Genomic DNA, 11,568 nt, shown 5'->3' with positions numbered 1-11,568 from the left:
TTGCCCCGGACAAAGAGTTCCAAGGGTTAAGGGAAAAGGGGTTAGGGTATTTATATAGTAAAAGGGGGAGGTTACAACATTACTACATTCTCAGTTCAGTTCTTGCTGACTTCATTATATTGTTACAAGGCGATATCAGACCCCAGCCATAATTTTCTTCTTATCCATTGGTGGTGATATCTTTATATTCTTCTTGTGCGGATGTTCACATCCTTTGGTGTCCAGCTGGCGCCTGAATAAGAACAAGACTTGTTTTAAGAAAAGAGTTACAGAAGAAAAGACTTATACTCAATTATTTCCAAGCTAGAAGTTAATCCCGTTAGGACCTTGTATTGGTTACATTGTAGTTGTTGTTCTAGTAGGAAAATGACATGTCTCAGCTGCTTTGTATGGGAAAGTGAAATGTCTCAGCTGCTTTGTTAGCTTCTTTCTCAGTTTAACCCTGAATTCTTAGTAATTATGAATACAAATTCATTAGCATATATTACAAGTCTTAATTTTACATAAAGTAAATTCACACAAACAGCTTGGCCTGATCCACTCTCTTCTTCATTCCCCCCTTTCCTTAGAACTTACAAAATCTTCCGTCAAGTTCCAAGGGAAGGTTCTCATGCCTTTGAATCATTGCCCACAGTACTCGGATCCTTTTGACTACATCATTCAATTTGTAGTGTAGCCACACAATGAAGAAGAATAACATGAGAATCATCACTACCATGACTATTAGAGGGTATATCAGGTAATGGAGTACTTGCGTAGTTGCAGGGGAATATCCCGTAAAGATATCCCACCCATGACGCTTCCCTACTTGTTCTATCTTTGTTAGCACCTGCTGTATACCTTTTGAATCATGTGTCACTTGCCAAAGCATGCGTTGTGTGGTTCTATTAACTTCACGGACTAATTGTTCTATGTCAGGGTGTATAAGCATTGCCTTCAAAAGATTAATATTCATGCCTATCTGCAAATGTGGTACATTATGATACAGAGTATACTCAGCTGCAATCAATTGCATAGTGGTTAGTGGAACAGAATAATCAAAATCACAGCCTACAATTCTAGAAAAATTACACACACATAAATTGGTACCATTAGCTATTTCAGGACAATAATCAATGAAAATATGAAGGCATAATGTTCTAATACATGCACAGCCATTTCCTACATAGTAAACCTGTGATCAGTTGTCATTGTGGGGAAACATTTCAAAAGTACACACACTATCTTCAGTATCTAAGCACAAATCTTCATTTTCTATGACCATATTTTCACAAATATATCCTAGTTGTTCTTTAGGAATACAGGCTTCTGTGCTGATTGATTGCCATTTACTCCTGGAGTAATCAAAACTTGCCCAAACATTATGGCCTATGGGTCGAATTACAAGGTGGTATGCACTACCTGTCTTATCATTATAGATAACAGCTATGTAAAAATGCTCAGAGAGTGACTACCTAGCCTAAAATATGTATAAATATATATGTATAAATGAAGCTATGAGTATTTATTTAAAGGCTGGAGGACAAAGTACACTACAATAGTTCCCCCTGCTGACAGCACAAAATCAAATTACTCAGCAATGTTATTGCCTGGGTGTCCCCAAATTACTAATCCCATGTCCCTGCACTGGTAGGCAGGAAACACAGAGAAAATCAGCTGCCTTAGAGGACTTACCAAATGGTACAGAAAAAAATCTGACCAAATTCCAGTCAATCTCTATGATTATTTACTACACTTGCAGCATGCAGTCCTGGGTAAGGATTCCAAATTGTGTGTGGGTTCTGAATGAAATGCCAGGATATCCATCAGCAAAACCAGAGCTGTAAGTGCAGCTCTGTAAGCTTCCCATGCTTGCTGAAATCTAAAGGACAGACAGCAGGTCTGAGCTTGCCAAAGCCCAGCTCTCTCTGGAGAATTACCTCTTCAGACCAAGAGCAAGCCTGACATTCAGGCTGCTCCCCAGCTGCCAAAAAAAAGTAGTGAAAATAGAAAATACTGCCATTCTGCTCTCTTGTGAGCCAGTGGCAGCTGAGTTGAATCAGAGCCAAGAGCAGCCACTTTCAGAAGTCCAAATGTAATTTGGGAATAGAGAATGCATCTGGTCATGAACAGGAGCATCCTCCAACCTTATGTACCCAACTTTCATTTCTGGGTTGTAAAGCTAAGTTGGTTTTGCACTCTGGTCATTTAACCAAAAAAAAAAAAAAACAACCTCAAGGAGCTGAAGAATACCCTCTAGTACATCATAGCCTCATCTTACTTGAAAAAGGTAATGAAAATTATGCATTGATACAACATGAAAGAAAAAGAGGAAGACACAGAGAGCGTACTGTATTATGCACTAGATGACACAACTCTATAAAGCAGAATTTTGCAGACTTGTTATGATCCTGCGTCTGTAAAAAATGCCCCTGAAAAATTGTTAAATACTTCTGAAAATAATGCTAAATCTCATTTCAAGCATGCATCCAGTGAATATTCCAGATAACCAGTGGGCATTCAGACATGGGTCAGTTGCTGACACTTGCATAGGATCATCTGAAAGTTTCCTGTGTATCAAAGCTCCTCACCTCACTTTCAGTTCTCCCTCTGCTCTATCTGGAAAAAATAATTATATATCAGCAGGGATAGAAACCTTCCTCTTAACTGCATCTCCAGCACTTTTTCCACTTGTAAAAACACTCTGTAGGTTCTCTGGCATGTTCTGGGAGCATCCTTCTTAGTCCTGGTATGCACAGCCTGGTGCAGAAAAGCCTTGCTCGTGAGTGGGGTTTTTTGTATGACAAATAAAACAATAGCCACTCCACTGGATCTTTTTTAAGATGTGTTTGAAAGGGTCATAATAAAACCAGAAGAAAGAGCCAGGGGGTATTTAGGTTGAGTATTAGGGAAAATTCCTTCACCCAAAGGGTTGTTAGGCCCTGATCCAGGCTGCCCAGGAGAGGGTTGGATTCCCCATCCCTGGAGGGATTGAAAAGCTATGGAATTGTGGTGCTGAGGGACAAGGGTCAGTGGTGGCCTTGGCAGTGCTGGGTTAATGGTTGGACTCTGTGATCTTAAGGGTCTTTTCCAAACCAAACAGCTCCCTGATTTTGTGATTTAGTATTGTCCACTCCCTCTGGTTTCAGCAGCACTGCACCTGCAGAAATCCTCTCCCCAGTAAGATGTTTCTTTGGAGAAGAAACACTTGGATCAGGTCTCCTTGCTCTGAGAACATCATTTACAGCCACAGTGCTGGATTATGAACTCCTGGGACAAGAAAAGGGGATGAGACAACTTGGGACAACTCTTGGGACGAGAAGAAACTTTTCTCTCCCAGAGAAGCTCCGGTATCCCAGGCACTCCCTGAGCCCAGGACTGCCCAGGGCAGGCACCTGAGAGGCTGTGCTCTCCATCCCTCCGGGAAGCATTGGGAATGGGCACTGCCCAGGGCACTGCCTCGCCCTGCAGCACAGGGAAGGGGAGCAGGAAAAGGGGGAGCCGGGAGGAGAAAGGGGGGAGAAAGGGGGGGAGAAAGGGGGGGAGAAAGGGGGGGAGAAAGGGGGGGAGAAAGGGGGGGAGAAGGGGGGGAGAAAGGGGGGGAGAAAGGGGGGGAGAAAGGGGGGAGAAAGGGGGGAGAAAGGGGGGGAGAAAGGGGGGGAGAAAGGGGGGGAGAAAGGGGGGAGAAAGGGGGGAGAAAGGGGGGGGAGAAAGAGGGGGGAAAGAGGGGGGGAAAGAGGGGGGGAAAGAGGGGGGAAAGGGGGGGAAAGGGGGGGGGAAAGGAGGGGGAAGGGGGGGGGAAGGGGGGGGGAAAGGGGGGGGAAAGGGGGGGGGAAAGGGGGGGGGAAAGGGGGGGGAAAGGGGGGGGGAAAGGGGGGGGAAAGGGGGGGGAAAGGGGGGGGAAAGGGGGGGGGGAAAGGGGGGGAAGGGGGGGAAAGGGGGAGCAGGGAAAGGGGGAGCAGGGAATGGTGGAGCAGGGAATGGGGGAGCAGGGAAAGGGGGAGCAGGGAAAGGGGGAGCAGGGGGAAAGGGGGAGCAGGGGGAAAGGGGCAGCAAGGAGAAAGGGGGAGCAGGGGGAAGGGGCAGCAGGGGAAGCCCCGGTGCCTGACACGCCGGAAAGCCGCTGCCGTCGGGGCTGGGGGCGGGCGCTTGAAAAACCCAAAAAAAAGCGGCGGCGGGGAGGGAGGGACAAGGGACGCGGCGGCAGCATCGGGGCTGGACCGGAGCCCTTGGAGCAGGCAAGTGGGGAGGCCGGGGGGTGGGCTGGGAGCCCGGTGTGGGTGGGAGAGGCAGGGAGAGGGGGACAGGCGCAAGAGCTGTTGGATACCAGAAAAGGGAGGTGGGGATGCTTAGGATGCTGAGGGGAGACATGGCTCCATAAAGCTGCCCATAAGGAGATGGTAGCCAGGTGGGGGTCAGCCTCTTCTCCCGAGGAATAAGAGATAAGATGGGAGGAAACGACCCCAAGGTGTGCCCAGGGAGGCTTAGGTTGGGTATTCGGGAAAATTTCTTCACCCAAATGGTTGCCAGACGCTGGCCCAAGCTGCCCAGGGAAGCAGTAGAGTCTCCATCCCTGGAGAGATTTTAAAGCCATGGAGTTGTGGTGCTGAGATGCACTTGGGCCACAACAACTCCATGGGGAGCTCCAGGCTGGGCACAGAGTGGCAGAAAGGGACCTGGGAGTCTGGATTGCCAGGAAGCTGAACATGAGCCAGCAGTGTGCCCAGGTGGCCAAGAAGGCCAATGGCATCCTGGGCTGGCTCAGGAACAGCGTGGCCAGCAGGTCCAGGGAAGGGACCTGTGCTTCCCTGTGCTCAGCTCTGGTGAGGCCACAGCTTGAGTCCTGTGTCCAGTTCTGGGCCCCTCAGCCCCTCAGGAAGGAGATTGAGGTGCTGGAGCAGGTCCAAAGGAGGCAACTGGGCTGGGGAAGGGACTGGAGCACAGATCCTCTGAGGAGAGGCTGAGGGAGCTGGGGGTGTTGAGGCTGGAGAAGAGGAGGCTCAGGGGAGACCTCATCACTCTCTACAACTCCCTGAAAGGAGGTTGGAGCCAGGGGGGGTTGGGCTCTTTTTCCCAGGCAACTCTCAGCAAGACAAGAGGGCACAAAGGGTCTCAAGTTGTGCCAGGGGAGGTTTAGGTTGGAGATGAGAAAGAATTTCTTTCTGGAGAGGGTGATCAGGCATTGGAATGGACTGCCCAGGGAAGTAGTGGATTCTCCGTGTCTGGAGATCTTTCCAAAGAGCCTGGATGTGGCACTGAGTGCCATGGGCTGGGAACCACGGGGGGAGTGGATCAAGGGTTGGACTTGATGATCTCTGAGGTCCCTTCCAACCCAGCCCATTCTATGATTCTATGGTTCAGTTGGACTCTGTGATCTTCAAGGTCTTTTCCAATCAAAAACCATTCCCTGGGAGTCAGGCATCTGCACTGTTGCTTCATCCTGGCTGTGACATGGCACCTCCTCCTGCCAGCTGCCATCGGGGGCCACCCAGAATAAACCAAAACTCTCCAAGCTTTTAAACTGATTGTATAGCTCCCTTTGCACTGAGGAACAACAGCTGTAAGGATGTCTTGTGCCAAGAATGTCACAAAATCCCATCCACAACCCACACCCATGAGCCGTGCATGGGAGCATCCCTGCACCATTCATAGCAGGAGTCAGAGCCTGGACAAAAATCTTGCTGCTTTTTTTTTTTCTTTTTTCCTTTAGATAATATTAATTTATTTTTTTTTGCTAATTTTTACAGGGTATCTCAATCACCAGAATTCACCAGCAGCAGCAATTTTAAAGTCCCACTAAGGTGAACAAGCTTACAAATTTTGAATTTTTTTCCTGTGTATGAGCTATTAATGCACCATTTGGTTCCTTGTATCTCAGGAAATAAGGTCTGTGATTCTTTGGTGCAGTAGAAACAAATGCAGTGAAACTCTCCCAAACAATTCAAAGAAATGAAGTAAACTTTCAGGCAGTATTTTTTTGGGTTTTTTTGTCCTCTCTTAATGGAAGTAATAAAGAGGAAAGAAACATAACTGAGCACATTTCCACTGATGTTTCATGTGCTGCACACAAAAATCATCCCATCCAGCCTTAAATAGAAATTAAAACCTGTCACTTTTATTTTTGCCTGACTAAGCACTCAGGGCTCCGTTACACCTTGAGACATTTCATCTTTTTCTTTTCTTTGTCCCCTTGGACACAAGAGCGTGCAAAGTGCAAGACCACAACATGAAAATGATGATGTATTCTCTACTCCATTCTGAAACTATGATTCAGAATTGGAAATAGAGAAGCTGATTATAAAAAGGTCAACTTTCTATATAAACATCAGTTTTGATGAAATCTCTTTTTTTCAGTCAAAAATTCTACCAGGAATGCTCATGCAGATGTAATACCATCACCTACTGCAGTGCAATCTTTAGTCCATGATTAGATTTGATGGAGCTTTTTAACATGAACAAACATCCTGACAAAAGGGAAGACACTTCCCTGTGGGATAGGAACCCTTGAGGACCAGAATCCCTTTTCTCTCCTCATCCACCACAGCCTCTTCACAACCCTCCTGCTGACTTCCTACCCACTTGCCCACCCAAAACCAAGCTTCTGACTCCTGTATCTCAGTAAACAAAAAAACCAACTTATTTGGGATGGTTATTTGAGTAAGAATTAATATTATGGAGCCTGTCAATTGGGTTATGCTACTCTTACCCATAATGCCCATATGCCTTAACAATTCCTGATTTTTTTTTTCTTTCTGTAATGTGAAATCTCAGGATTCTCGGCAATGAAAAATTGGAAAGATTTACTAGATAAACGATTTAGACCATCAAGCAAACAGTACTATCCAAACAGAGGCTGAGGGGTTTGGGAACAGCACACTAAACACACAGCTCTTACTGCTTTAGGAAAAACCTGAGGGCTACCAGTTCACTAAGAAATCCATTTGCTTTCTACCACACTTCCATAAGAACAGGTTTTTGCACACTGGAAAAAATAATTTGCACTAAAGGAAGCAAATTGGCAGAGGTGCCCATTCAAGTGGAAGAGTTAGAACTTCTTTTAATGGGTTTCCTTGCTGTTCCCTCTCTTCCCTTTAGCTGAGTAGCTGGAGCCAAGTACTCTCCATTTAGGCAGACAGAATAGAGAGGAATATTAAGTCTATAATAAGGACTACAATGAAACCAAGTGATTTATGCACTCTGGATGATTAATTTATATTCACCTTTCAATGACAAACATGTTTCAACTTCTCTTTTGCAGTATGTCCCAATGGAGTCAAGTCCAGCAGCTGGAAATAAAGTTTTTGGAGCAGGTAGACCAGTTCTATGATGACAACTTCCCCATGGAAATCAGACATCTGCTGGCACAGTGGATAGAAGGCCAAGATTGGTAGGATTACATTTACCCCCATCCTTTATTATTTCAGTCATGAACATTTTTTTTATCTATCTGACAGGTTTTGGGGTGGTTATTCATGAACTAAGCACTCCAAGAATAGTATTCCACTAGCTGGGGATTTATCCCATTGGACTGTCAGGCTTTACATTTAAGGAATGCTTGGAGGTGATGTGTCATTTAAACTGCTTCCTAAACAAAATCCTAAAAAAAAAAAAGTCTAGTAAATTAATGGTATTACAGGTTTTTCATAGGAAAAAAAAATAAGCACAACATTTTCAATGGAAATGTTAGACATTTACCTCTTGTAGCCAAAATTGTCCAACACTGCACTTAAAGCTTGCTATTAATTTTAGGGAACAAGCCAGCTGTTTGCAGGAGCTGCACTCCAAAAGGTGAATTTATTCACAAATTTAGATCAAAGTCACTGGAATTGGATCACTAAAGAAGTTTAAATTAGTTGTACCAAAAAGATATATCTCAATTTTTCAAGCTAAATCCACAGACCATTAAAAAAAAATAGTAATCACCAGCTAAGGAATATAATCTTTCCTTATAGTTCATAGCCCAGTCTTTGTGAGGCTACAGGAATTTGGGAAAGATTAAAATCTCCTTTTTGCAAGAATTTTCAAGGATATCTCAGCCAGGCATCTGGGTACTAAATCTCAAGGACAAGGATGCCATGCACTCCATAGTCCATCTTCTTCTATTTGGCTTGCTAATGTTATTGCCCTTCAAGTACCAAACTGTTCCATGAACAGCAGAACCAGTAAAGCCCAGCTCTGTGTGTGGTTGGGTCCTTTGTCCCCTACATCACCAGTAGCTCCAGAGACTTTCTGGATCTCCAAATAGTTTGGCTAAGGCAAAGGCTCATCTGGTGCCTGGTGTGAAGATCCTTGTCTGCCACCATTGCCATTTTCCTCAGTGGAGGCACTAATTTGGATCCCTCTCCTCTTCCAACCTGCCATTTTTTTTGTGAAATGTATGAAAACACAATATCTTTTTGGACCTCAAGCCCAGTGTCAACAACTTTGTCTGAAAACAGGCAGCAAATTCTGAAATGATACTGACAGTAGGAAAGTGTGCATCAGCTCTATTTCCTCTGAGAAGGGAGCTAAAAATATATTTAAGTATTCACCAGAAAATCCTGATTGCCTCCCCTCTGGCTCTGTCTTTAAACCTGCACATCTCTGTGAATATACATAAAAAGATCATAAAATCAGTTATTCACAAATCTTTAAATTATATGCAAGCCACTATGTATTTAAGGCTTTTTTTTTTTTTTTTTTTTGCTGCCTAGATTGCTGAATGGATTCTAATTTCCTGCACAGACCATCTTACGACTTTTTTTAACATGGTTTTCTCATTCCCTGATCCTGCAGGGAGGCTGCATCCAATAATGAAGCCATGGCCATGATCCTGCTCCAGAATTTGCTGGTACAAGTGGAGGAGCAGCTGGATCGGGTGTCACAGGAGAAAAATCTTCTCTTGCTTCACAACCTGAAAAGGATCAGGAAGCTGCTGCAGGTATGTTCTTACTTTGGGATTTGCCTAATCCCAAATTCCTAGTGGATCCTAAATCATAGAATCATGGAATGGGCTGGGTTGGAAGGGACCTCAAAGATCATCAAGTCCAACTCCTGATCCACTCCCCCCGTGGTTCCCAGCCCATGGCACTCAGTGCCACATCCAGGCTCTTTGGAAAGATCTCCAGACACGGAGAATCCACTACTTCCCTGGGCAGCCCATTCCAATGCCTGATCACCCTCTCCAGAAAGAAACTCTTTCTCATCTCCAACCTAAACCTCCCCTGGCACAACTTGAGACCCTGCCCTCTTGTCTTGCTGAGAGTTGCCTGGGAAAAGAGCCCAACCCCCCCCTGGCTCCAACCTCCTTTCAGGGAGTTGCAGAGAGTGATGAGGTCTCCCCTGAGCCTCCTCTTCTCCAGCCTCAACACCCCCAGCTCCCTCAGCCCTTCCTCACAGGAATTCTGCTGGATCCCTTCACAGCCTCCTTGCTCTTCTCTGGACCTGCTCCAGCACCTCAATCTCCTTCCTGAGGGGCTGAGGGGCCCAGAACTGGACACAGGACTCAAGCTGTGGCCTCACCAGGGCTGAGCACAGGGGCAGAATCCCTTCCCTGGACCTGCTGGCCACGCTGTTCCTGAGCCAGCCCAGGATGCCATTGGCCTTCTTGGCCACCTGGGCACACCGCTGTGCCCAAGCCCTGCTGAACACAGGTTGTCCCTATGTACATCCCAGAGCTGCCTGGGGTGCTACAGACTCCAAGCAGCTTTGGGAAGACCAAACTTTCAGCATTATAATTAAAAAATAATAATTCCACTGTTTCTTTCTTTGTGGAAGAGTAATTGACATTTTATTGCACACTGCTCAGAGACAAGTGCTGGGAACTCCTTAGCCCTGCGTTTCTCTGTTTCACTGAGCTCTTAAAAATAAAACTAGCATGCTTGTGGATGTTCATGTTTATTACAAATGTAATTACAGCCTTTCAGGCACACTCAGATATTTAACTGGGGAATAAAAATCCATGTTTAGGGCTTAAAGCAGCACCCTGAAAAAACCCCACCCTGTATATCACTGGCATGTTTGCCATTTTATGCGTAGCTGGGGTTATTTGTTATGAATGGCTTCGAGGGTTTTCCCTTAGGCTTCCTCAGAACGCTATTTATTTTTACTGGCTGAATGTTTCTCCAGAGATTGTTTATCTAAGATAAAAAAATTAAATTTTAAATCTAAGATCACACTCAGAGTTCCACTTCATTAGTCACTGACTTCCTGACATCTATCTGTCTTCTGCATAAAACAGAAAGGCAGCTGAGTTTAATGAAAGTTTGGGGGCTTTTCTCTTCTTTGATGGTGTTAGTAGTTAAATGACAGTTTTCTTGCTGGCAAAACATTTTTTTATTTTTCTTAATTTTTTCTATTTTTCTAAACACACACACACCCCAGTCTGGAAAGTCTTAGCGACCTTGCCAACTATTTTTTTTGTCTTCATGTCTGTGTTCTATACCTCTAATGGTACAGAAATCTCTTTAAACAGTGACAGTATTTTTATAGGAATCTCTTTAAACAGTAACACTATTTTTTTTATCTTTATGTCTGTGTTCTATACCTCTAATGGTATAGTAATCTCTTTAAACAGTGACAGTATTTTTATAGGAATCTCTTTAAGCAGTGACACTATTTTTTTTGGTCTTAATGTCTGTGTTCTACACCTCTAATGGCATTGAAATCTCTTTAAACAGTGACAGCATTTCCAACTCTACCACCTTTTCTCCAATTGCTATGCAAGCACCCTCATTTATCTTAAAACTAAATTGCTTTTTGTTTCTTTTCTGGGTTGTTTAGCATCACTAGCCATAATTCCAGTACTGCTCAGACTCCAGATTTACTTGGCTGCTTTTGGAGCTGACTGCAAAAAGCTTCATCCTGTTCTTGGCACACAGTAGAGCTGAGACAAAGCTGTGGCATCTTAGTAAAGGTATTCCCTCTCAGCAGCATATTTCTGGAATATTCCAGCAGCATATTTCAGGGAACTGAAAGAATCAGTTGCACCCCTGGATTCCTAGCTCCCAAGATTATGCATTTACAGCTATACCATAGCAAATGCAGAAGGACTGCTGTGTATTTACTGCCAGGCTCTATAAAATTCATGCCTCTTGCTGTTCCTTCTCCTCTTCACTCCATTTATTGTATTCTAAAATTTTTACCAAAGCTTGGAGTGTGAAATCTGGCACACCAAGTTTTCATAATAGCCAGCGTGGCAATGGCCAGAAGGAAAAGCATTTTTCCCAAGTCCTGGTGTGTCTGGAAATTGTATAAAGATGTGCTGCTGGAAGAGCACAAGGCAAAGGAGGTTTCTCCCAGAAAAGCAAAAGAAGGGGAGTTTAAAGTGATTTTTAAGTGATTTCTGATTTAGTGGTTTCTCAGGTGCATGGATCTGAGTCACCATTCCAGAGGAAGCCCAAAGTGCTGAGATGCATCATGCTGGAATTATACCACTTGTTAAAAAATGGCAGTCTTGAGCTTTGCAGTAAAGTGTTTACAGGTGAGCAGAAAAAAAAAATACAGAATTCTCCATCACTAATAATGCTGGCCTTTTAATAATAATGCTGGCCATTTAATACTTTGTCCATTATCTCAAGACAGCAGATAATCTGCATTTAGATAAAAAAA

General features: G+C 44.4%; 1 protein-coding gene across 1 annotated transcript in view; it reads left to right on the top strand.

Annotated features, from left to right (window-relative positions):
- The first annotated feature begins 7,234 nt into the window (after nucleotides 1–7,234).
- Nucleotides 7,235–11,568, top strand: part of STAT4 (signal transducer and activator of transcription 4) — a 34,548-nt gene continuing 30,214 nt past the window's right edge. Inside the window, exons 1-2 of the mRNA XM_008496957.2 lie at nucleotides 7,235–7,366; nucleotides 8,755–8,899. Coding sequence (XP_008495179.1) covers nucleotides 7,239–7,366; nucleotides 8,755–8,899 — 273 coding nt within the window. The 5' untranslated portion in view covers nucleotides 7,235–7,238. The remainder of the gene's footprint in view (nucleotides 7,367–8,754; nucleotides 8,900–11,568) is intronic.

The sequence above is a fragment of the Calypte anna genome, chromosome 7 (assembly GCF_003957555.1).
Source record: "Calypte anna isolate BGI_N300 chromosome 7, bCalAnn1_v1.p, whole genome shotgun sequence".
Taxonomy (NCBI): Eukaryota; Metazoa; Chordata; class Aves; order Apodiformes; family Trochilidae; genus Calypte; species Calypte anna.
The sequence above is the reverse complement of the archived record's forward strand: the minus strand, read 5'-3'. Positions and strand labels throughout refer to the sequence as shown.